General features: G+C 37.7%; 1 protein-coding gene across 5 annotated transcripts in view; it reads left to right on the top strand.

Annotated features, from left to right (window-relative positions):
• Positions 1-27,804, top strand: part of CDKAL1 (CDKAL1 threonylcarbamoyladenosine tRNA methylthiotransferase) — a 316,095-nt gene that overhangs the window by 174,334 nt on the left and 113,957 nt on the right. For all 5 annotated transcript variants that reach the window (XR_015794055.1, XM_088130858.1, XM_088130855.1 and 2 more), the window contains exon 10: positions 26,314-26,480. Coding sequence is in view for 4 of the 5 variants with exons in the window: in XM_088130858.1 (XP_087986984.1) it covers positions 26,314-26,480 (167 nt within the window). In the remaining variant the exon portion in view is untranslated. The remainder of the gene's footprint in view (positions 1-26,313; positions 26,481-27,804) is intronic.

A 27,804-nucleotide genomic window follows, 5' to 3' on the forward strand; every position in this document is an offset into this window, starting at 1 on the left:
CCATGGAGAGGCTCAATCTGGGGCTCCCAGATGGCAATGTTCTGTAGGAGTCAGGACCCACAGTCAGACCTTCCTTCTGATTTCACCAGTTCAGAGAAAGTGGTTTCAGAGATACATAGATTTCAAGCCATATGCTATAAAAATGCTATAGTGAAAATTTTCCTACAGGTTTAAGCCATGGGATGTCACGTGATCGGAGAATGAAATCAATACATATTTTATCTCCATTTGAATTCTAGCAATATGTTGATGAGTTGTAGACACCGTCCTGCTACCTGCCAATTCCTGTCAGAAACAACAGCAAACACACATTTTGAACCTCCTGCTAAGATATCTAAGAGTGACTTGGACAACTTTCTTATTTTGGACTTACAAAAGAAATATGTTATGCTTATGAAGGAATTTCTGAGAAAAGATAAGGAGAGAATTAAAAGAAATCAGCTTTTGGGATACTACTTAAAAGGAATAAACATCAAGACTTTTAAAACTAAAAAGAAGGATTATAAAGTTGCTTTGTTTGATCATAATTAAAGTATATGATGTTTTTCCTTCTAGTAGTTTTTAATGGATTTTTCTTGACCAGGTCTGAATGATGAGACCTTAAAGATTTCCTATTAGATATGATATGAGGAGAAGAATTTTTGATTCTATGATTAGAGAAAGTGGTGGGTTATGATGTTAAAATTGAAAGAAAGTGTTAAATTTGCAAAGGAATTTCTGAGAGGAGACGAAGATAACATTATAAGAAATCAATTTGTGGAATATTATTTGAAGGGTTTAAACATTAAGATTTTCTGGTAGCTCTTAATGGAATTTTTTTTATTAAGTTTGAACAACAAGCTTTTATAGGTTTGCTTATAGATATAAGATAAAATATGGGAAGAAGAGATTTTTGTTGTATTTTTAGAGAAATTGATAAGTTACTGTGTAAAGTTAAGGAAATGAAATTGATTTACTTGTTTAATGTTATATATATTGTTATTTCTGGTAACTCTTAATGGACTTTTGCTGATTAAGATTGAATGATGAGGTTTTATTATTTACTAATAGATAAAAGATGAGATACAGGATGAATAGAACTTAGGTTGAAATGTTAGAGAAGATGATAAGTTACTGAAATTGAACTTGTCTTGATGAAGGTGGAAGTCATTTCTTTATATATTCTTTTTTCTTTATATATTTTTTCTTTTTCCTCCCTCCCTTTTTCCTTCTTCTTTTCCCTTTGCACTTTTTATTGTTTCTTTTTTTATACTTTTCTTAGTTTGTATTACTTTTTTATCTCTGTATTTTTAAACTTTAATAAAAAAATATTATTTTTTAAAAAAGAGAAGTTGGTAGGATATTTACTGCTGATTAGATAGTCTAAGAAAAAGAGTTCAGCCGGTAAATGTATTTCATTGCTTTCCTTTTAACATCAGACAAGTCTTCCTGATATCATTGCTATAGTATGGTCACAGTGTTTAAGCATGAGAGCAGGTGGTGAACAAAGCCTTTTCAACCTCCTTTTAAAATAATTATTTTTCCCAGTTATGCTTGCACTAATAAACAGGTTACATTACTTTAAAATATCCATCCTTTTCCTTCCTTTTCCCATATGTATGAAAGTCAGTTCTCACACAGTCATAGAAAATCAAGATGATAATAGATTTGCCATTGCCAAAATATAGGACAGATAGAAATCAGGCCTGTCACCAAAATAGGTAGAAAAAAGGTCCAGTATATAGGCCAGGCAAGAGGAGACAGCACAAAAAGGTTTGAGTACTACAGTATTTCTATAAAAAGATCTTGCTTTTGAAACACAACAGTTCTTTTGTTATGGGTTCATAATTTTTTCTTAAAAAACAAAAAAACTACTTTATGGATTCTGGAAGCTAGCTAAAATGGTTCCAGTACTGCCTGCTGGTTCAGGCTTGACAGTATGTCTCTTTCCTGCATTACACAGGCTTTCCTGGATGAGAATAGGCACAAGGAATTCTGTTGATCCAAGGAAAATGTCAAGAAGCATCAAAACCTCAAAGCAACAGAATGTGTAATTTTGGTTTACATGGCAATATTTGGTTTAATATAAACAAATATTGAAACTTGCATTCTTATGCAGAATGGACATGCAGAATTAATGAGCCTCCTTGAGCTGTGAATCTTGCTCTGATGTTAAATTATGCAAATAGACCATTGCTAATATTTTAATTTCCCCTCTTCCCAAAAGCAATAATTTGGGGAAATATAACCTCTTTCATGTTATCACTTTTCTGCAATTAAAGATTATTGGGTTATATAAACAGTGTACCCAAAGGTCTGGGGAGCAAACAATATTATTTAGCAGTGTTCAGTGAATTCAGGAACCAGCACTATTTACCAGTTCAGGTATCAGCACTATTTGACTGCAGATGCCAGTTTAAATTCTTCATTAAACCAGACTATCTGCTTGCATTCATCTCAGCAACTCTGCTATTCCCATCACTTGTCCCTGTTCTTCTTTACCTCACAATTAGACTCTGTACAGCTTTTTCTGCTTTACCTATATACCTCTAAAACTCTTGTATCTGTTCGTTTGTAACCTTCAATTGGGCGAAATGGTGCATCATAGGACAACAGTTTTTGAACCAAGGTACCTCAAATGGGCTAGTTTACAGAATGCATCCATAATCTGAGACCCATTACTCCTGTGGGATTGAAATTTGGCAAAGTTGTGGCCGCTTCAGTGCTGCCGCACAGCCATGGTCAGCTGCGGTCACATGATTGTCATTTCCAACACTCCCTGACAGCTTCCCACAAGTCAATGGGGAAGTCGGCAGGAAGTCTAAACTCGATTGTGATTCCTGTTGCTCCCTGCTTGCTTCCCACAAGCAAAGTCAGTGGGGAAGGTGACAGGAAGTTGCAAGTCCAAGGCCAGCAGGCAGGTAAGTGGCTGCTGCTGATTAGGGGAGGGAGTGAGGATGTGTGTGAGAGGTGCAGTGAGGGTCAGGGAGGGTGCGTGGGGGTGCAGTGCAAGTCGGGGTGCACAGGAGTGCAGGTTGGGGAGGTGCATGAGGTGTAGCACAAGCCGAGGAGGGTGCGTGGGGGTGCACGAGGAAGGAAGGAAGGAAGGAAGGAAGGAAGGAAGGAAGGAAGGAAGGAAGGAAGGAAGGAAGGAAGGAAGGAAGGAAGGAAGGAAGGAAGGAAGGAAGGAAGGAAGGAAGGTTTCCAATGCTCCCTGCCAGCTTCCCACAAGGAAAGTCAGTGGGGAAGCTGGCAGGAAGTTGGAAGTTGCTCCCACTCCCACTGCTTTTATGCCTGTGGTAATTCTGTTTCTCTGTTTAGGTAAAGAAATATCTCTGAAACGTGAACCCAATGGGTCATGGGTTGTCTAATCAGTAACAAAACTTACACATGATCCTCCCATATCAGATTAAAACACTGTATCTGCTTGCTTCAATTAATGCTGAATTAGGCCTATGATTTTGATTGATTTGTAGCTGTAAATGTTTACACATATTTGCACTGCAACAGCTAGAAGTTGCAGTGAATTTTAGACAACACTAGGAGGAAAAAACCTGTCTGTCTGTCTGCCTTTCTGTCTGTATCTATCCATTTAAGTCTGAACCTTAGTTGGTCTTTCTTATATCCTACAACTATTTCAGGACTGTTATTTTGAAACAATAAGGTTTGTCCATCAGAACAAAGTATAAGAGGATGTTTCTCCCATTGTACATTGGGTCTTTCAGCAACTGATAAAGATCTGGAAATTCTAGGTCTCAGGTTGCTTCAACATAGACTTCAAGACAAAGATATTTTTTAGAACATAAAAAACATAAGACAGTTTCTGGTGGCTACACTTAATGTTTCTTGAATGGATGAGGCCTTGTAACTTCTTTGGCCATTCAGTACTGGCAATATCTCAATTATATCATCAAGTGCATCTGTAAACCAGCTTTGAGTGTATATGTGGGGTTTAAAAAATGAAGTGAATCAAAGCAGATGATTCTCTTTTGTTATGCTTTGCAAATACATGTCTTCTCCCTCCACTTTTTGTATCTTAATATCCTCTTCTTACATGTTTTCTTTTGACTGTATAACAAGAATGTCTCACTCCATCTGAAAATGCTGGGAATCATAATGGAGAATTTAAGGAAAATTAAAGGAAATGAAGAGTCCAAATATGTGTGCTTACTTGTTATCAGTAAACATGTGTATAAAAGAGGATCATACCTGCCAGCTGCACTTAAAAGATCATTTTATCTTATGTAGAAAATGACTAAATTTTCTTAGACTACATTGTACGTTGATATTGTGAATATCTTTTTATTTCTGGAGTGCAGTTTATGAAATAAACATATATTTGTACATGTAAATATTGAGTATTTAAACACTGAAACTATTTCCAGGGGTTTAGGAAAACGATATTTTTGTACAACTTTAAAAATAGCATTGGGGAATGCCACTCTTTTCTATATCAATGGCTCATTCCTTTGTGCCTCTTTGTTTCCCTAACATAAAACTAGTATATGGATTTTTCTTTGTCAACTGTGGGCAGTGTATGTTGATTCCAGTTTGTCCAAAAATATTATTCATTTTACCATAGTTAAGTATCACAATGGCATTTTGATGATAAGATAGTAACATACTGGAAAGAGTTTAATCAACTCTTTTACTGATATATGCTTTGCATGCAAAATAAGCATTTATCATGCACTCAGATATGAAGGAACAAAAGACCCTTCTCCAGTTTTGGGAGGAAAGTGCTAATACTCACTAGCTTGGATCCCCAGTAGCTCAGGTTTTCTAGCCACTTATTCCTCCTGATGTGTGACAAACCCTCTGTTATCCTTGGTTAGCAGATCTCAGATTGCAGCTGGTGGGTGGCAGTGGTTGACACACACTGTTATGGGCATGCAGAAGTACCTTCAAGAGGGAGGTGAATTTGGATCCAAGCCATTTCTTTGTAATATGAAAACATTAACTTCATTGTGGTTAAAGTACCTTTCAAGTCTCTCTGAACTGAAGAGAAGACAGGGTGCATGTGTGTGTCTTGTGCCTTTTCTGACACTGTTGACAGTGTATTACTTGGTGTAATCCATCAGCCAACTTTAATTTCACAAGCTATTCATTGTGTTTAAATAGTCCCTTTCTTGTATTAAATATTTATGGAAGCCTTTGGGCAGAATACATTAAAAAGGCAGATGGGGGTCATTTTGAGCATTTTCTTGATTGAAGGCAAGGTACCCCTGTGAATTTGTACTCTGCTTTCAAGGAAAGTTCATAGCACCGAAGGAGGCAAGAACACTCCCAATTCCCCACACTGTGATTTCAGAAAGCAATGACTGCCTGCAATCTTCATGCTTCAGCGCCTTTCATTTCAGAATCATTTGGAAATGCAAGGGAGACAGGTGAACTATTTTTTTCCAGCTGCATTGCTTATTTTAATAATTTAGTTGACCTGAGACGAGTTTTTATATTAAAATTACTTTACTCATTGATTTTTAACTAGTGGCAGCTAAATGGAAAATCATGGTTTTGATAGCTGCCTATTAGAGGGGGGCATAGTAGAGGAACCTTAGGCTTTGGACATGTGTGAATTTCTCTTTGATATGGAGGCAAATAACTCTTTTCTGAAACCAGGTACATTTTAGGATAGCACAACTCCTAGTCCAAGGAAGCAATAGTTTCACAGCAAAGGCCAATTTAATCCCAGATTAGAAAACCAAAACACACATAGGCATATTGCTAAGGCAAAAAATAATAATAATAATAATTCTATTATGTGCTGCAGTTTCAAACTTGGGACACACATATGCCTCTTTTTCATTGTCTGTGTCTCCCCAACCATACTGGAATAAATTAGGCAATGTAAATGAGAAATCAAGCTTAATATAATGTTCCTGCAAAGTACACACTGAATATTTAAAGCAAATACCATCACATAGATTCACTTTTTTATATATAGGCTGCTTTACTGCCAAAGAATTGTAAGAAGGTTCTGGCTGCTAAAGCAGCTTCCTCAATGTGGTACTCTGTAGATATATCCAGAGGCCCATCATACTCAACCAGTAGGACAGTTGGCTACATTGGCTTGTGATTGATGGAAATAATGATGTTTCTGGAGGCTGGTGCTTTTCACTATTCCAGTTTCTTTTTACATATTTGATGAAAATAATGTTTAAAAAATTAAAAAGGAGAAAAGGAAAAGTATTTGGACATGTACCAAAGAAGATGTTCATAAGCATATCGGGCCTCTTAAGGAATGAGGGTGTAATGATAGGATATTGCTGAGATAGTAAGATCCACAAGATATTTAGATGAACTCATGCATAAGTGTAAAGATAAAAAAGAAGACACATTTGCCCAATTCTGCATCTTCTGACATTGGTAGATTCATTGTAGTCGAGATATGACATATGCATTCATTTCAACAAAAGGTTGATCATTTTACCCACATTGCTTCCTTCAGGATTGTACTGCTGACATCAGGCAGGAAATAATATGTAACTGGTTTGAGGAAAAGAATCATAACATCTTGTCAGGAGCAGCAGCTTAAGATTTGGGCCCCCAACTGGTTATAGTAGTACCTCACTGTGGAAAGAGAGGACAAGAATGATTCCTGTACTGGTCCTGCTGCATTTTCTGCTGTCATGCAGTTGATGGATGAAATGAATGGACTGGTAGCAGTAATCTCTGGTATCGGTAACTTTAGCCTGATGTTTTCTCCCATGCGCCAACCATCCTGCTTAGCTAGAGAGAGTTAGAGCAGATGATTCAAAGGAATCAGCCACTCCCAAATTACTTGGGCAGATTTAAAGTTGTGAGAAGGACTATCATTTATCCTTCAGTAAAATCTTCATAGCCCGGCTCTTTGTAAAAAAAATTAACCAATTAATTATGGCAAGCTTGATCTTGGTTTTGAAAAACCACATTAACCTCTGAACAAGAACCAAATAGCAATTTCAAGTGTGCTTTTCTGGCATTTTGGGATCCCTGTGGCTCCTTAAATATTCATTATGAGAACTACTTCCTATTCCCGTTTCCATTAGGGATAAGCTTTTGCCTTCAAAGATGAGGTAATTTTTGTGGTGCAACAGGACTCTTTGCAAAATAACCATTCTACATGCCTTCAGTGTATTTATTTACGCTGAACATATTTATCATATTTATCCGCCCCCCACCACCAGAGTGCCCTTGGTAGACGGACAGCCATATAAATACATTAAAAAAATAAAACAAACTTGTTTTAAAAAACAGATTCATGGATATTGCTCAGGATCAGAGTGAGAGCAGAGCTAGAGAAAAAGTTGTCTTTCTTTTGCAGAGGTTTCATGAAAACCATGAACTGGGACATGCTTTTTAAATAATGTAACCATAGCCCACATTATTGTTTCAGTGGCAAAGTAATACATTCGCTTTTAAAATCTCCAGGCTTTGTAAATAAATGGCTGCCTGCCTCAGGCAGAAAGTGTTACTGATGCAGTGAGACAGAAGTAATTAAGAAACTTGTAGACTGATGGGTAATTAAATCCATTGGAAGCATTTTGTACCTAATTGCTATGCTCTAATCACATACTGCTTTCTATTTGTCAAGGTAAGTATATATAATTATACAGTTCTTATTTTCTTTCATCTAAAAGTGTACGAGTTGGGTGAATTTCATTTTACATTGCAGCTAGAGCAAAGCCTCTCTGCTTATGTTATAAAATCCACATCAGTACAGCAAGAAGAGCAGGCATTCTTCAAGATGACTTTGCAATTTTGAGTTAGGTGGATCTGCTTCAGATAATTAACTTGAAAAACTATCATATTGTCCTGTTCATAATCTCATTCTAGTATTCTGTAGACCAGGGTTTCTCAACCTTGGTCACTTTAAGAGGTGTGGACTTCAACTCCCAGAATTCCCCAGCCAGCATATGCTGGCTGGGAAATTCTGGGAGTTGAAGTCCACACCTCTTAAAGTGGCCAAGGTTGAGAAACCCTGATGTAGGTGGTGAGATATGCTGATTATGCTTATTAATAAAATATACTTATTACAAATATATCATAGGTTTTTGCTCTCTTGGATGTTCACATTAAAGATTAAGAATTTACTTAAATAACTTTCCTGAGGGCTGTAACAGTAACAATAATCAAATTGTCATACTACAGCAGACATCAACCAATATTTTAGGCAACAGGTGCACACACACACACACACATAAATGCACTTGTGTGTGTGTGTAACATAATGATCTTGTCAGAGCTGGCTATTTTGTATGTTTCAGGTGATTTTTTTCTTTTTTTTAATTTAAAAAATATTTTAGTTTGAGGATCAGCGGTATTGTGCACTGCGCTGATGGCTCAGTATTACAGAGTTAGATCTCAAGTTCCTAACTTCTGTAAAAATTAATCTCATGAAAAACTATTTCATAACACCAGTTTAAGTAGGTTTTCCTAAAGGAATATTGCAAATGGTATCAGGATGTATGCGCTCAGACTGAAGTCCGCTTCAGTCCTCATCTTACTTCTTATGACAGTATTCTTCAGCCAACCTTGCTGACTTACCACCATCCACATGGTTATTGACTTGCTGTTCAGTCTATGTAAATATCTAATGAGATTATTGTGCCTAGTTCCTGCTCTCTCTTTGGGGAGCTATCCTGAATCTTTTCTCCTTCCCAACCCAACTCACCCACTAGCCTTTCCTCTTTCCCTTCTTCATCTGTTCTGTGACCTGATCCTTCTTCTGGTCATTCACATCTCAATTTCTGGTAGCAACTTCCAATGCTTATGACCTGACTTAGAAAATTTACTTCCTCCATTTGGATATTTATAGACTAATTCCTACCCCTTCCTTTACAGAAACCTTTTCTTCTGTGAGGAGAAGGGAAGCATATAGATATTTTCTTTTTGGAAAATCACATTGATTTGGGCATGATTACATGATTAAACTACTCCAACTGACCAGCACCAATAAGAAGGAAACAAATTTCAGTGGGTGTCACTTTTCAAAGCTTGTGAATGAAGGATATTTATTATTATTTATTGGTGGTGATATGAGTATTTCTCATTTTGTGATGTATGGAAGTTAGGAACTTGAGATCTAACTCTGTAATACTGAGCCATCAGTGCAAATGTACTAGAAGTGCTTGAATTTGAGTAAGCAAAACTGGAAAGAAGGAAAGGCATTATCTATCAAATATTACAACCAGAATTACTTTCCCTTTTGTAATACTTTTCTGCCTTAGCAATTCAGTGGTTAGCACTAGCATTTCCCTAATACCTGCCTTCCAAGGGAAATAATACCAAGAAAGCAAATTACTACTGAAAAAATGGGGGTGGGATGGTCTCACAGAAAACGTTTCTGTTTTATGCAATTATGATGTTTCCCTCCAGTAGATTAGTAAACACATGCTTAAGAAATTAACCACTTAGAGATTAAATTATTTAGGATTTTCATTGTTTTTCAGAGTTTTTATTGAATAACCATTTGTGTTTTGCTTTTAATCAATTATAAATAATTTGTTTTTAATAAATTATACCTCATTTGGGGATTGCAAATAAAAATGGCTTTATCTGAATGATAAAGTTGAACCACACTGTGCTAACAGATACTTCCTTTATCTTCTTTTGTATCTCCCAAAGCAAATTATAGTAGATCTGTCACATCTAGGCTGCAGAATTCAAGACCGCTGTTAGGTGTAAGCAAAGAGTTGGATTTTTTTAGTACCTCTTTACTGCCATGTCATGTTGTCCAGAATTTTGGAGTCCAGAGGTGGTAGCCCTAAACTATGAATTATTTATAAATTAGGATATGCTGACCAACTGAGAAGATAATTGATTATCCTGAGTAGAATAGGATTTGCTTTAAAAAGGCACTTCTGTGCCATTTTAAAATGTACTGTTGACTTGGAATGTGGAGCTCTGTCTTCTGAATGACCTTATCTGAAAGAACTAGAGATGAGTGTGGGCAAACTCTGAATTTCTGAATGAATACAATCTAAGGGAAATATTATTATACTGAGTGACACGAATGGGTGACTGGGAACAAGACAAGAGAATATAGAAAAAGTAGTTGGGCTACTCAGAGAGATGATAATGAACAAGAAGGACTCCTACCACGATGATGATGAAATGTGGCTCGTGACATCATAATGTGAGCTCCACTGTTTTGTGTTTGTGTGACAATCTCATGCAAATATGTAAGGGGCAGATTTTATATTCTGATATCTCAATGCACGTTTTATCATTTGCCCTTCTTTCAAGATGCCAATATAACCAATATCAGCTTCGAAAAAGGTCTGATTCAAATAGGTGGTTTAAGCATAAGTCTAGTGGTGCTTACACATGGAAAAATATTTTAGAAAACATGATTGATTTGATTGTGTATAATGAAGCACCAAGAGTATTAGTGAAGGATACAAGGTGATGAGAGGTTCTGAATGTGGAACAGACCATTACTTGGTAGTGTCAAGAGGCAAAGTTCCCAGGATTCCCTCTCCTCCCTGTAGTTTTCTCAGAAAAGAGTTGACCATACTTGTTTTACTTCCAGAAGAGGAGAAGTTGGTATGTCAGGGAGGTATGCCAGGTTTAGAGTAATAAGGGTAAGCAGTGGCACAGGTTCACAAGCTTTAGCAATGTGATAATTCTAAAACAGGAAGCTTTATGCTAGAGGCTGTAGCTATCCTGTCCTTATTCAGCTGAATATTCAGTTACTGTCAAGTGGATCCTGCTTTTCAATAATCCCTTATGAGCAAATATGTTGATGCCTTTTCACCTTCTGATATACAAAGCAGAGGGAACAGCATTCAAATGGGGGTAGGGGTAGGGGTAATGTTGTGTTAAGCCATGATCAGAGTGCTGGGCAGAGAGCCTTATTCTAGAGTACGAGTCATGTGGCACATACAACTCAGTAGGCTTGCCTAATTAGTCTTCCTCCACTGAGAAGTCTTCCTCAGATGGGGCACGATAGCTTAAATGCATCAAATATCATGTTTAAATTAAACGCCCACTGTCTGATAATAAGCATACATGGAGCCTACTCTGTATAGACATATACTTGCCTCTGATTTTAAGAATGCTGGTATTCCCACTAATATATTTTATGTGTGCTTTTGCTTTATGCCATATAGAAAAGGCCATTACCTACACTAGCCTGAAATATTATTCACAAGGGTGAAATAGAGGACTTATGGGCTGTGAAATGTAACCCTTCTCCTAAAATTCCTATCACAATATATCTTTATTTTCATTCTTTGACTGTTGACAACTCCAATGTTCTGTCTCTAAGCTCTTCTCTATGCCTCTTTGGCTCATTGTGGAGCAATTGTCAGTGTTGCGTTGCAAGGTTATTCAGCAACAAAAACTAGACAAGAATCCTTGCATTGCCAGAGTATCTACACAACACTTCTCTTTTCACATTGGGCATCTTGTCTTCAGTTTTCCAAGGAACAGAGAAAGCACTATCTATACTTCCATTCTTCTTTTAAGAGTACATTTCACTGAATTTCATAGATATGCTTCATGATCATCAATAAAATAGGGAAAGTGCTTAGAACTGAATAACCCACAGATGCAAAATTGAGATGGGTTGTTAGATGCCATGCTTAAAATTAATGTGATATGGAAATATCTGAACAGCTAGTGGGGGGCCTCACCTCCATACACAGATGGTGCTAAACTAACTCCAATTTTTGGTGACCTGGGAGCAGTGACATGGGTAGGAGTGATATGAATTCAGTGAGACATAACTTCTGAGTAAATATATATAAAAAAGAAGTTCAAATCATTTGACTTCCCATTGTTTTTATGTACTCAAGTAAAGGAATTATAATTTAACAAATAATCATAATTGGTTAAATTTGTTAGGTTTGGTAATTGCTGCAGTCTGCAGATCAGAGCTGTAAACAATTACCACATCCAGTTCGATAATGAAAGCCTTCATTGCCATCTCTATCCTAGAATTTTATTTCAGTATAGATTAACTTTCTCAAAACTGGTAACTTCCAGCCATGTTAGAACTAAAAGATGGTTCCCTTGGAATTGCAAGAGTTGTAATTCCAACTCATTATTAGATTAGGAAAGGCTATCAGTGCTCAGTTTGTATCCCTGACCATTAGGAAATATATAGCCAAGACTGAAAAAAACATTTTGGCAGTGATCATGCAGTTTGTTTTATATTATCTCAAGGAATGGTTGAATTGTTTAATGTGTACACCAAGCCTTCCAGAATATGAAAATATTTATACCAAAATCTTTAGCAATCTTGAATATATACTATCTACTTTTTCTTTCACATTTTTGATGCCATTATAGTCCATTATGCAGATCTACATCTAGTTGAACCTTCAGTGCTCTAAGACTTTCACTTGAAATCAATATTTGTAATAAAGTTACGTGGTAGCTATTTCTTCTCTCTCTTCTCTCTCAGCAGAATGTGAATGTAAAATTACCCATTTCAGTTTCCCTTGAAAATTAAATTATCCTTATGTTCATTGCCCCTAATGATGGAATTTCTCCCCTTTCCCCCTGTCTTTGTGGAAACAGACTCTCATTCCACAAGACTTGGGAAATAGTCTATAGCTGCCTTCATGCTTCTTTCAGATTTTTATTGTGCAATACTGTAATCCCCACCAATAGTTGTTTTATATATGCATGCATTAAATTAAGCATGCTTGGGGCAGAAATATCAGGGTAAAACCACTTTATACAAAATAGAAAACAGTGTTTGGCTGGAAAAGTGCCTATAATTAGTTCTGACAATATTTTCAGTTCACATTTTCTCAGAGTATTGTAGAAATCTGACTGTGGTTCATTGAGTCACCTCTAACTCCTGGTGACTGCAAGTCCATGCAATTTTCTCGACATCATTTTCAAAAGTGGCTTGTCAGTATCTTGTTCCCAGGTCCCAAATCACACAGCTGACTTTGTGCCTAAGGCAGGACTAGAACTCACAATCTTCTGGTTTTTAGTCCAGTACCTTCAACCACTACACCAAAATAGTTCTGATTGCAGGGAAGTAATTCCCATCCCATTGTGCTAAATAATAAAATGGCCTTGGTGGCACCTTGATACATTGTGGTTCCCAGTTTTGCTAGGCTCAAGGACACTTCTGGATTTTGAGAAATATTTTTGTATTGTATCCCAAATAGCTACCATGATCAGAATCCATCAGTGAGTTTGGTGAAAAAAACACATCTACTGGATTTCAGAGATCAGTGAAACAAACACATAGAAGCAGCCCATTACCATAGCTTTTAGGCCTCAGCGAATGCACCCCAGGGTTCCATTGCAAATTCTCCTTTCTGCATACAGACCATCTACATAGAGACCTGTGTTTCTCAATCTCAGCAACTCTAAGATGTGTGGATGCTGGGGAATTCTGAGAGTTGAAGTCCACACATCTTAAAGTTGCCGAGGTTGAGAAACACTGATGTAGGAACCCCCCCCCCCAAAAAAACCCCATACAACAGCCAAACTATATTTATCTAAAGAAGCCGGTGATATTACATAGAAGAATTTGGCTATTTTTCTTATTCACTCATCAAGGTAGTGCTATCCAGTTCTTAACTACAGCCATAGCTGGAAGTACTTCAACTCACAGTGGGAGTTTGCTGTGTTATTAGGAAGTGGATCTCGGTTATTCTGAACGCCTCACTACAGTACTATTCATCAAATGATTGTGGAAGATTTTTAAATAACATATTCATAGAGATAAACATTAATAATAAACACCTCCTGATCTGCAGTAGGAGTGGACAATCAGACCACATTCCTCTCAACATTGTAAGTTCTTTAACACTGGACTAAGTACTGTGTCCTAATCCCTTCAAAACTCCTTGGAGAATCTGTCATATCCCACAGCACTTACTTTATTCTTTCCTATATGGAGGGAAAGAAGAATTTAAAAAGCCTTTCCTTGCCAATCACTGTACAGTCCTGTAAGAAAAACTTTTGAGGGTAGGGAGAGGTTCATTACAGTCCAGAATTTTTCTCCTATATGTTGAAGTCCTTCTTGAATAATATTCACTAAAGCATGTTGAGCTGCAGCTGAAAAGGAAAATTAGAAACCCTCTTACCCCATGAGTTTTAGGAATCTGCTTGCCTCACACAGAAAATACTTCTAGGATATTGTCCATTACTCTTCTTTTTCCATGTATCTGATTTCCAATTAGTTATCAAGGTAATTGAGGCTGCAGACCTAGATTCATATTCCCTTTAGCAATCACAGTCTCATGGATTATTTATGCTTGATCATGTACAAAAGCAGGAGGAGGAAAAGGGAAACACTATTTTAATTTGGAATAAAATAATTGTTCTTTAGATTTTATTTTTCCTTACCTGCTTTATTTCTTCTTCCTTCTGTTTCTCTTTGTGTGAGAGGCCTACCACTTCCCGGGAGCCAATGTGATGATCAAAGCCAAACACAGAATTTTCCATTTTGCTGTCATTTTCTTCCCCCTTTTGTGCTTATTTAATTATGTCTTGTTTCAAACAGGATGGGGCTGGACTGCAGACAATTCAAGACCTTTTATGCTATTTTTCCTCATTCCCAACGGAGTAATTAATACCTTCAGTAATCCTCAAGTAGAACCTTTCTTACCACAGAAGTTTGAAGAGATAAAAAATAAATGTAACATACCTCATTTTTTCTTTTCTTCTACTTTTAATAAAAGGTTAGGAAAGAGTTGTATTGTTGCTGTTCTAATGGAAGCTTGCCATGGTAACTAAGTAAACTAAGGGGTCTTTCCTCTTGACTGTTCAACTTCCTTTAACCATTTACAGCATAAATGCAAATGTCATTTTCTATTAAATTTAAATGCACCAATCTTTTCATTATTGTTTCACCAGCATTCTCTCAATCTAAAATTTGACCCCACGGATTTAGATATTATCCCATGATTTTAATGGGATTTACATTTAAATCAATGTATATAGAACTGAGATGCAAATAATTCATACGGCAACTTTTCTATGTAATGTTCTGCTAATCTTTTCCTGTGCTGCTTGTAAGGGAAAAAAATCCATAGCATGTTATAATCCTAATCCATACATTCTTACGTGCACCATGGAGGTAATTGATGGTTTGGCAGTGGTCTTTATTTTACTTTTTCGTTACAATTCTGTCCTCTTTTTTCATGAGCCTGAGGTCAGCTTTCACTTTCCCCTGCTATCTTTCAGTTTCCCCCATTACCTTTAAAACAACCCTGTGCCAGAGATTAGACTGAGAGAAGGTTACTTTTCTAGTGTCACTGTTTTGTGCCCAAAGAGGAGTTTGACTCAAGAATATTCTCATCCTTCAAATATTTAATTCACCCAACAGACTGTAGTAGCAGGTGTTTCAAGGCACAGGTTGCGGGATACAACTCCATAATGAACAAATTCCTACAGTATTGTTTTAACACTGTTAGCCCACCTTATTCCCTGAAAAGAATATATCAAGAAAATTATTTTGTTATTACAGAGATAATATGTCCTTAAAGAGTTGGGGTATGTGTTTTATGTTCTTTGCATGAGATTTCAATATATTCAGAGTAAATAGGTATTCCTTGACCAAATTTCTTTCAAGCTTCAATCCTGACCCTTCATCCCACTTTTCACAGTCACTTGGAAGTTCATATCTAAATATGTGTATGTATAAAATATTTGCAAATAACTTTCTTTTTTCATTTACAAAGTATTCCATATTCATATAATATGTGTGTCTAATGATGCTTTGGCATTACAAAAATGTGGAAACACGTCTGTTTTTTTAGAAACAAGTTATGCAAAGTGCTGCCAACATTAATTTAGTATAAATAGTTTAAAATCATCACCACATCCTGCCATGTGTGTAGATCACATTAACATTTCCTATAATTCTTCAAAATAAGGTCCTTTGTGCCTTATATTTTGCTATAATTATCTTGTATATTTTAGCTACAGCAGTCCATGACTGTTTTCATATTTCAACCATGAATGTTAACCTACTGTTCCTTTACTATTTATTTTTTTCATTTGTTTTCCACACTTTTCAGACAAAAAAAAATCCCAGAAGAGTGTACAAAGATGACACAATACATAAGGAAAGGGGTGAGTGCGTGTGAGAGAGAGGGAGAAATCAGATACTAGATCTTAGTTACAAAGGGAAGGGCAAAGCAAGTTTCTTGTAACTGCTCCTTCTAAGAAGAATCTCTGGATATAGGATGGTTTTATCTTTGCCTTTACATTTTCCTTGGAAGCAGGGTCCTTGATCTCCTTGACTGAGATCAAAGAGTAGTGTCCTTCAGCTATGTAGGATCAAGTCAACCTTCAAAGCATACAGGTAGTCTGGGTTAACGACAGTAATTGAAACTGGGGGCTCTGTTGCTAAGCGAAGCAGTTGTAAAGCACAGCATCATGTGACTACACAAACGTATGACAGCAATTCTGACATTTCCAGTTGAAGTTGTTAGGTGTGACATCACATGATCCCCATTTGTGACGTCTTGCTGGCTTCCCCATTGACTTTGCTTGTCGAAGCCAGCAGTGAAGGTCGCAAATAGTTATCACATGACCACAGGATGCTGCAACCATTGTAATTGCGAGCCAGTTGCCAAGTGCTCAAATCATGATCACGTGACCGTGGGGACACTGTGACAGCCACAGCTTTGAGGACCAGCCATAAGTCTCCTCATTCAGCGCCATTGTAACTTCAAACGGTCACTGAACAAATGATCTTTAACCGAGGACAACCTGTACTGTAAGGAGTTAATTGGTCTTCCTTTTAAACCTGGTAGCAGGCTGGTCACCAGCACAGTGGATGAGATTGTAATTTACTGCCCTTTATCATATGTTACATGTGGTTGTCATGTAAAAAAATTCAAAAGTTCTGAAAAGAAATACATAGCATTACGTAAAAAATAAATAAAAGAAAGCATGAAATGAAACCTCAAGGTTTTTTCTACTAGGAATCTTTCCAGAACATGTAAGTTAAATATATCACAATTTATTAACATATATGCTGATGGCCACAAGGACAAATTTGACCCAGCATTGGAAAAGAGACGCTTTGCCAGCAATATCAAACTGGGAAACCAAACTTGGGGGATATGCAGTAATGGCAAAATTAATAGTATATATCCAGAACAGAACCTTGACTAAATTTAAGCAACAATGGCTTTCCTATATATGACATGTCACACAACAAGGCAAACTCAGATAACATGTCCTTTCTCACTTTTTTTCTTTTATGTGATACTGTCCTTGACCTCTATAATCCCTGATCAGTTTCAGTCCCTTAAACCAGCTCCTAGAGTCCTAAGCAAGGCAATGAAGTGCAGGATATGGAAGGCACCCAGCTTCATGATGATCATCAAATATATCTTAGCAGTTGGCCCACTTGATTGCAGGGGCCATTGCTTTGCATTGTGCCTAATTCACATGGTAAAGCTATCAGCTACCAATGAGGGGTTTGTTCTTCAACCAGCTTGTCACAGAGCCTAATGCTGTTTGGGAGCTGAGAGAGAGAGTGGTTTGCCCAAGGTCACCCAGATGGCTTCTGTGCCTAAGGGAGTACTAGTACATGGTTCTCCCCACTCTAAGTCCAGCACTATAACCAATACACCACACTGGCTCTCCATCAACTATATCCTTCTGTCTCATATTTGTAAGTGAGAATTTATATGCTGTGTACTCGGTGGACTTTAGTCATATTCTTCTACCAGTTGGAAAATAGATGGATGGATATTCTGTCTGTCTGTTTTTGCACACATGTGATATGCCCTTCATAAGTGGGTCACTAATGGGAAATGCTTTTTGGCTCATTGGAAATGCTGTATTTTCTGATCAGTCTTCCCTATACCTTTAGAGTGGCCAAGTAATCCAAACTATCATCGTGACAAATGATATCACTGATTTTTTTTCCTGTAGTACACACATAATAATCTAGAAGTACTGGTTAAAATAACAGTAGAGACTTTTCTGTCTGTCTTGTTTCCTTTAGAGTCTGTTTTTGTTAGTAAAGTGTAGCTATTGTACTGTTTGCAATGATCAAGTGAGCCATTATAGTTTCTCCCTCCCTTGCTACCTACTGTGAGAAAGGGCTCTTAGTTCAGACTCTGCCAGGCCACAAAAGCAGAAACTCCCTATAGGGGTAGAATGACCTCTTTTATAAGCAAATACAATGGTTTGCATTCGGATAGGAAAAATAGTTATGCTCCATTTAGCATTTAATGATTGCACAGACCTATTTACTGCTGAAGTGAAAAATATATAGCACACCTCTTTAAAAGGAGAGTATCTGTATTTAAAATCCCCTTCCCTTTACAGCTAGCCTTTTAATTCGGGAAACGATTTTCCACCTTGAATACTTTTTAGTCAACTAGTCTGCCTAAGATGAAATGGGATTGGTTTGATTTTTAAGTCAAGTAATTTGTGCGGGGTTTTGTTACATGGCATCAGTTGTTACAGAGTGATTCAGGCTTGCAGTGAAATCAGTTCAGCTGATTTTTCACATTGATTTCAGTGAGATCCAATTTCAATGAATTATCTTAGAACTAACTCATTTCTCATGTTTCGTTAGTTAAATCTCAGTTTAATTGAGATTATAACTAATTAGTTTTGTTTCCCATGCACACAGTCCCCTTACCTCTTCCTTCATAGAATAAACAATCAAAACAAGAAGGCTGTAATATTCTGTTTCCTGTTTGCCTCATACTATGGTTTCAGAACAAACTAATTGTAGATTCGACTGCAAGATGGCACCAGAGATAGGGAGAGTGATAGTTCCTGTATAAATGGGATTTTTATTAGAAAAGTTATTTTAATTGTAGTTTCTTTACAAAACAAGAATTTAATTTCTAATTTCTTATACTTAGAAAAATTCTATTTCACTAATTCCTAGTTTATCTATTACTTATTTTATATTGCTTATCTACAATTTACTGTTCTGTGTTCTGTAGTCTTAGATTTCTATATCATTCTGTTTTCTGTCCCCTTTTTTCTCCTCGTAAAAGGTAGGTTAGACTTTGCTTCGATTTTCCCTAATCTGCCCCTTGGAACTTCAAGCCAGTAACTAGGCTTTCCATCCTACCGTGCCCCATAGACACTTGCATGCCATGCTGAGAATACTAGATCTGGTGTAGACTGGGTGCTGAAAGGATGACTGAAGCTGTTGTAGGCCTAGGTCATTCTTATTGCCTCTCTAGTCCTGGTCTAACGTTTCCTGAAGTCTAACATTTCTCCTTAAGCAATGGCTAGTGTCTTAGGCCTTTCTTTGGCAGCATATTGACTTTTACTTACTAGAGATTTAGGCCACCTGGAGGTACCAGCACCTGGGTCTCTCTCAGTTGCTTGGCCAACATCCCTCTGGGTACTTCCTTGCAACCACTGTGCCTTGCTGTCAACTTTGGTCCACTTCTGTCATTGCCAAAACTCACCCTGTTGGCCTTCTTCTGCCTTCTCAGATCTCAGCCTTTTTCTTCTGGAAGCCACCCTGTTTTCTGGCTATCCTGGCCTGATCAATTTTAAAGAGTGTGGCCCTTTAAAGAGAAAAGAGAATATAGGGGCATTTCAGTTGCCACTTGTCCTTGTTTGCACAACCATAGAGAGGTGTGTTAATTTTTTTTTTTTTTTTTTGGCATCTTGAGATTTTGGCTCTATTTTTAAAAAGTTTCCTTGAAAAACATAATAGAGCAATCATTGTATAAAGAAGTAGAAGACATTAACAGATGAAAGTGTTCCCCCTTTTCCATCTTTCCCTTCTTTCCATGAGTTTTTTTCCTTCTCTCTCATGATCAGTTGGGTCTTTACAACAGACTTCTGCTTTTTGGAAAATACAGGTTTCAAGTGCCATTTCTGAAGTTGTCACACTATTTTGCTTAATCCATAAATAGGATTTATCTCTAATTATTATGTTTTAGCTTAAGGATATGCAGTTAATCAAAACTCACAAAATTTAGTCAGAGCAAGATTAACCTTAACAATGAGCTTCAATAAGTTGGATTTAGGCTTGCTACCCATATCTGAGTTATTTTTTTGAAGGCGAATGTTATGTCACTAATGAATTCTGAAGGCATGAGCAGAAATGGCAACTTCAGATTAATTATTCTTGAGACTGCGGGCAATTTTTGACAAATGCTTTAAAAATCAGATTTATCCTTGGCAGATGGTCTTTTAAAAAGGTACATGGGAGAGAGCCTTCTCTTTTCTAGAGAATATGGCAAACTGCCAAAAGAATTCACTGCTGAAAAAAGGAATAGCAAAATGGTCAGGCAATTATTGATAAGAATATGGGGGCAAGGGTGAAGGTCAGAGCAAGGTTTCTTCCAGTATGACTTCCTACAGCAAATCTCACTCATTGCAATAGAAGACATCCTGTTCCCATTTTCAGATGCCTCAGTAAAGCTTTAAGAAAGAAGTCACAGGGAGAAAATGTGTGTGAGGGGGAAGGGAATTTGCAGTTTTTTAGCTACTCCAGTTGCAGTTTCACAGTTTCTCTTGGGCTTTGATAGAGAATTTAGTTTACTGTTTTGTGTTTAAATTTAGTAGTCTCATCAGTATCTAATTACACCTATATCTGGGCTAGTAGGAATATACTTTAGAGCAGGGTTTCTCAACCTTGGCAGCTTTCAGATGGGTGGACTTCAACTCCCAGAATTCCCCAACCAACAAATCCTGCATGGTTCCTTGGAGGGCTGGACTTTTCCTGTTGCTGCTGCTACCCCCCTGCTCTCCTCCATTGAGCGCATGGTTGCAAAAGAGTTTGTGGTGTTCTCCAAAGCACACAGCTTCAGCATCCATTGATCTGTAGCTCCACAAATCCTTGGGTGCAATGAAGATGGATTTGAAAAATTATTCAGTAAAACCAATGGATTGGTGGAAGTGATAGTGAGCAGATGTTGAGAATGGCAGAAGGGCTGTCTCGCTTTAAACCTTATTAAGGTTAGATGGTAGTTAGGTAGTTAAGTTTAGGATTTGAGGGTTGTTGTTTTTTTAGTGCAGCGTTATTTTTTGAGACTATTTATATAAGTGAGTGAGTGTGTGTGTGTTTTTAATATATATGGCATATATTGATTTTATTCCTTCTGTGTAATTTTAATTCTATTTAATTCTTATTTTTAATATTTTATTGTGGTTGGTCCACACCCAATTGGGGGGAGGGCATGTTATAAATACATTTTGTTTCTTTCTTTGTAAATTATACAGTGGAGTTGTTATGTTGTTGGACTGGACAGAACTAGGAGACCCAGGTGCAAGTTTCTCCTCAGCTGTGGAAACTCATAAAGTAACTTTGGGCCAGCTGCTTTCTCTCAGGCCAGTCAATCTCATAGGGTGGGTGTTGTGGGGTAGAAAATGCTAAATCCTTGTCCCATCTGGAATATGAAGGCCACTAAGGAAGTGGCATGCAGTTGAGTCCATGCAGTGATGCTGGCCTCTTTGAAAAAGGGGGTGATTCCGCCAGGTTTGAAGCAAGCAATGGTGCACCCCCTCCTCAACAGGCCTTCATTGGACTCAACCATCCTGGATAATTTTGGTCCAGTCTCCAAGCTTCCCTTTTTAGGGAAGTTGGGTTGCAGTTACAGGGGATTCTGGAGGAAAAGAATTATCTGGACCCTTTTTGGTCAGGTTTCAGGTGTGGACACAGTACAGAGATAGCATTGATTGCACGTTGATGATCATGACAGGATGGGTGTGCTGCTTCCATCCTGGCCTTCCTTGATCTTTCAGTTGCTTTCAATATCATCAACCATGATATCCTTCTGGACTAGCTATGGGGAGAGGGGGCAAGATGTTACAGTGATTCTCCTCATTTCTCCGTAGCTGTTTTTTAGTTGGTGTTGGTTGGAGGGGAGAAGTAAAGCCTGAATTGCCTGATTTACAGGGTGCTTCATGGTTCAGTGCTATCTCTCCTCCCGCTTAACATCTGCATGAAGCCACTGGAGAAGATCATTCATCAGTTTGGGGTCAGGTATCATCAGTATGCTTAAGATACTGAGTTGTACATCTCAATCTCTAGCTGACTAAGAAATGCTCTGAAGGTCTTGTCCAATGAAATGGAGGCTATGATCTGGATGGGAAAGAATAGGTTCAGACTCAAGCCTAGCAGGACTCAGTGATTATGGTGCTTGGTCCTCCCAGTGCTGGGAACTTCCATCTTTGTTTCTAAACAGGGTTGCACTGCCCCATTTGGGACTGATGCACAATCTGGGGGTCTTCCTAGACTTTCAGCTCCTGTTTGAGGAATAGGTGGCAGCTGTGGCCAGGAAGGCCATTGCACAGGTGCAGCTTGTGCACCAGTTGCACCCATTCTTGAATTGAGAGGTCCTCCTCACTGTCATTCATGCCTTGGTCACCTCACGAGTGGACTATTACAATGTGCTCTACATAGAACTGCCCTTGAAGACCTCTTGGAAGCTATATCTGGTCTAGAATGCTGCTGCACAAGCAGTGATGGGCAGGTCTTGCTCTACCCATATAGACACTGCTGTCTGAGTTACATGGATTATCAGTTGGTTTCTGAATGCAGTTCAGTGCTATATATAACCTATAAAGCCCTACATTTGAGAGACCAGTTATCTCCTGGATCGTCCACCTGTAATGTGCATTCCAACACATTTGGCTTGGCTTACTTAAGGTCCAGTCTATTAAACAATATCATCTAGTGGGACCCAGGAGGCAGCCTTCTGTGTCACTGCACCTGCCATTTGGAATAGCATCCTGATGGAGATCCATTTGGCTCCAATCTTGCTTGCCTTCAGGCACTCCTTAAAAAGCTGACTCTTCTCACAGGCTTTGGGTTAAGAATGATGGGCGAATATTGAGGAATACAGAGGTGGACTTGAAGAGGGAATGCAAGAGCAGTTACATAAACACAAGCTTAACCCTAAAAGGGAAGAGGTGGTAAGAAAGAAACTCAGGATTGTCTCCCCTTGATTCTGTTGGGTATAAGAATAGTGAGAGAGAAACCGTCCGTCTTTCAAGATTCTGTTATTAATCACTGCAATGATGAAGAGAGTTCCAGTAGTCATTGTGGAGTCTGTTTCCTGACTTGGTCTACCTTGAAGGTCCCTTTAAGCTGGAAGAGGAGGTGAAAAGATGGTTTGTTCCCTTGAACAGTTGTTATATAGATGTTTCTGAGATTTTTTTTTTTTTAAATGGAATTGCTGTTCTTTTAACTTTGTGAAGCAGCCCAGAGTTAGGCAGCCTAGAAACTTAATAAATAAATACATGAATAAACAAGCAAACAGCTGGGCATAATCCAGCCCTGTTTCATTCAGGACCAATAGTGAATTCTGTATTTAATTGTCCAATAATTGGCCAACAGAGTGAAGCTGAAACAAGTCAAGGCAGATTATTCCAGAGGATTAATCCAGAACTGGATTCATTAATATGTACCATGCCTATAGTGTTATAATTTCATATGTTGGGGACTGATTTGATTGATTATGTGCCATCAAGTTGTTGTTGACTCTTAGCAACCAGATAAATAGATTTTCTCCATCAGTTGGGGACTGGATGCTATAATATTGGTAGTATGAGGTTGCCCCTGAAAATGTTCAGAAGGTTCAGTTGATTCAGAATAATTGTAGCCCATAATGGAGTGGAAGAAATGGGATGGAATATTTGATCTGTATTGCAGAAGTTCACTAGATTTTAGCCAGGCTGGCTTTGAAAGTTGATGGTATTCTGTATATATAGGTCTTCCCATTGAAATTTGGACTGTAAAAGTAATGCAGTAGTTAAGCATTGTGTTACTTTATCTCTGTAAAAAGGAGGGAAAGTTTCTAAAGAAGATCAGTTCAGCTAATCAGGTTTGATGGAGGGGAAGGGAGGACCAACTATTGTTTAACTTGAAAACACAAGTGCTTTACTTTTTTTATCTCTTCATAAATCCAATGTTTGGAAGCACAAAAAACATATCCATGATTTTTTATTATCATTCCAATGTCATACCAGAGTATAGTTCATGCACATTTAACAGCTGTTTCAGTCCACGATTTCGAATTTGGTTTTGCTAGTTGAAACATCATGGGTGAGCAATTTTTTTAGTAGCTCCTTGATCATTTTAAGATCAAAATAGCAGATTTCAACATGAAAGTAGTGTGATTTTTCAAAGGGTTTATGCAAAATAAGAACACACTATTTTAGTTTGTTTTAATCCTTCCTCCCTAATCTAAATAAAAATACCTTTAAATTATGGCTTTGACCCCCTCTTGTGATATTATCACATCACCAGCAGCCCCTGGAGGCTAAACATAAAAAATGGTAAGAAAGTGTGCCCCTCCTCCATTTCAACTATAATTTGTCAATTCAAATGTCACATCAATAATTATTGAATTTGCCTAACAGTTTGTAATATTGTGTGTGTATGTGTATACAGGGAATGAGTAACAAGAATATTTTGTAAAATGTAATATTGTATTTGTATGTAGACATTTCCTGTTTAATATCCTGATGACAGAACAGTAAAGACAGTTATTCCTGTTGTTGTTAATTTACTGTTACATCTGCTTCCTTGTTATGCAATTTAATTTTCAACCCACCAGGGGGCTAATGATTCTCACCTATGCAGATTTCAAACAAGGCAGTTATTTTCCATGTGAATATTGTTTTTATCCCTATTCAGAGTGACTCTTTTTTACACTAATTTGGCATCAGCAAAGCAGCATACCATAACTCTCTTCACAGGTCAAAAATATGGAATGATTTGCTGGAAAAATTATAAATCTTAACCTTTCATTTGAAATGCACAGTGTTTCCATGAATATTTGTAATGGGAAAACAGTGGATAATGTCCTACTTACATGATTTCCCAAATATTTTTGTATCCTGTTTATTTAATTGTCCTGCCATCCCATAAAATGTATCTGGCACTATTATTGATTCAGATGGAGATAAGTACATTGTTTTCATCATGGCCAGATTCAAATGATCTTTTCTGGATTTATAAAGCCAGGAACGATAGGCTTCTGAAGTGCTGCTTTATGTTTCAGCAGATTATTTCTGGTTTGCTTTGAACCATAATTTGCTATTACATAAAAATTGGGAGCTTGTTTAGTATTGGTTAAATATTTAAAATGACAAGGCAGGGTTTCATTATATTCAGATGCAACCCAGGAATGAATATTAAAACGATAATGATTGGAAGGGACTTCAGAGATCATGTAGTTCAGTCCCAGCAATTTCCACACATTCTTTCCAATCCTGCTCATTGGAAAAGAGGGGAGGAAATCTGTTCCATCTTCTGTGTGGCTGCCATTCACACAGAAGGCTGTTATTTCATCTCCCCTTCATCTCCTCCAAAATAAACATGGCCTACTATTCCTCCTATAGCAGGATTTCCAGAACTCACTCCAGTATATCGGTACCTTCCTTAAAATGTCTTGGGCACAGGTCTCTTGCTACAATATAATAAAGTAGAAGTAGAGCTTCATATAGTTATTTTCAAATTGAAAACTCTAAACAGCGGTCTTTATGTATACAGTCACAGTTAAAATAGGCTTGCATCTTAAAGGTCTATATTGGGTACAGGTAAGTAAGGCAAGGTTGAAGTCTAGTCTTGTTTTGGTGGGGATGATCTAACTGCATTTTTCTTCTTTTTTGCCTCATTTTTATAGCATTGCATTAGGAGGCAGCAGACAGAAAGCCATGTGTGTTGGTGACAAAATGTCTTGAGGAAGTGATAATTTATTGGAAGAGATGTTTATTGCCTTGCATGTACAAGAATTTATTCATTTTAAGCCACAACTAAAATACTCCAGCTTCTTGCAGCTTCATTGAAAATATAAGTATCAGCTGCTTGGGGGAAAAAAAAAATTCTTGAAATGACTCTGTCTATAGGTGGCATTGAAAGCCTTTGCAATTGACAAATTTTAATGTAGCCGTGTAAATATTATATAAAGGTTCCAGGTTGTAATTGTAAATGTTAATTGGATTAGTCAGCAAGTGGCTTGTTTGAGCTCTAAGTACTTGGGACTTTTATAGGCTGTTAACTAAACTATTAGTCAGCTCACTTTTAGCAGTTTGATCAGTGCAAAAGACTACATGCTTAAGCAGCGCTGCTCAGAACGCTTAATAAGCCAGAGACTCCTGGAGATGGGAAAGCAGCCCTACTCATGTTTAAGCTGCATTAGTAAGGCGTCTCACATTAGTCACTGGCTGTGAATGTTAATCACTTTCAAGCAATAATTCACAGCATTGTTGTAGAGCTGTGGTGCTCATAAAATGAACTCAGTAACCCACCACTACCCAGGGGATATGTCTCTTTCATTGCAATTGAATACCCAGCCTGGCTGCATAATAGTTAGGATTATGAAATAGTGCATTTCAAAAAAGGGTGAGCAGCTGGATAATAAAATAACAAGCTCCAAAGCAGGTTTGTTAATTATCTCTCTGTCTGCCTCTTGTTGACAGAAGGAGTATGCGAGATATGGCTGACCAGCGAAGATACAGGGGCTTATGGCAGAGACATTGGCACAGATCTCCCGACTCTCTTGTGGAAGCTGGTTGAAGTGATCCCTGAGGGAGCAATGCTGAGGCTCGGCATGACAAATCCTCCGTATATTTTAGAGCATCTGGAGGTACGTTCATAAGGAAAGCCATTGCAGCGACTAACCATCCTCCTTTGACATCATGCAGGAACTGACAGCTTGCAGCTTGTGAGCATCTCCTTTGCAACTGCATTCATAACAGGAAATGCGAGGCAAGATGGGATACGAAATTGTGCCCTTTTGACAAGCAATGTGCAAGTTCATGAAGAAACGAAACTCAAAATATCAAATGTGGCTCATTCTGGATGAAGTAGTTCATAAACAAATTGTCAAGGAATATCAAAAGTGTAGGCCATAGGGGAAATGAATAATGCACATTTGATCATCCTCCCCTGAGCTGATGCCCTGCAGACATGTGTTTGGATTACAAAACCCTAGAACTCCCATTCAGCAGAGCAGAAGGCAGAAGATTCTGCAAACTGTAGCCCCTACAATACCACGTTGATGGAAGGCTGCAATTTCACGCTTTTTTCCCCTTGTACAATGGCGGCAGAAATACTGATTTCGGATTTGTGTTCTTGAGTTTTTTCTTAAGCATTGTTTAGATGCAGGATGGTTTTATTTGCATATTTATAAATATACAAAGTATATTTATATGCTGCATGAACACAAACCAAAAGAAAAAAGGAAAGATGTAACACGTCAGTTCAATTTTTAAGTAATGCCAACTTTCCAAAGAGGAGTTATACATAATACATGCAGTTGGAAACCTGCTTCCTTGTCTTATTTATCTTGAGTGTGGCAGTGCATTTCAGAAGATTGGCTGCAAAGTTGGCTAGAGTTCAGGCCTTTGGTCTGCTGCTTCTCACAGAACTACCTTAAACCTACCTTTCATAATAAATTCACTTTTTACCACTTTTCATTAACTGTAGTATTAACATTGTATATAAATACATGTTAATGTTATGGTTTGATTTCTCCAGGGGTATGCAGTCTGCAGCTCATGGGGTATACCTGTTCCTGAAACAGTCTCTGTGATTCCTAGAAACTTCTGATAGGCTTGCTTCTTTAAAAGTAACTTCCCCTTTAAACATAGCAGAGGAAAAATCAAACTTAAAATTCCAGCCCACCCCCTTTTATAAAGTCCTGCCTCCTACAGCATTGGTGGACCCCAAAGTAGCTGCCCTCTGCCATTAACGGTTGCTTCTTGGCAACTATAGTGTAGTATTTTGTGCAGCAGGTAGTCTCCAAAGCACCGTATGTGTCAAATTTATGAATTTGTAAATATTTCACAGCATTTCTGAAATGCTCATCCATAATTATTCAATTATTATTTGCATGTGACTTAGCCTGCTTATTTTTCTTCTGTTCTCATCCAAAAAAGAATCAAGAAGGGCTGAATTCTATCCCTTTT

Source organism: Python bivittatus, unplaced genomic scaffold (assembly GCF_059951505.1).
Source record: "Python bivittatus isolate LINGU-HERP-01145 unplaced genomic scaffold, Pbiv_v1 ctg000840_np1212, whole genome shotgun sequence".
NCBI lineage: Eukaryota > Metazoa > Chordata > Lepidosauria > Squamata > Pythonidae > Python > Python bivittatus.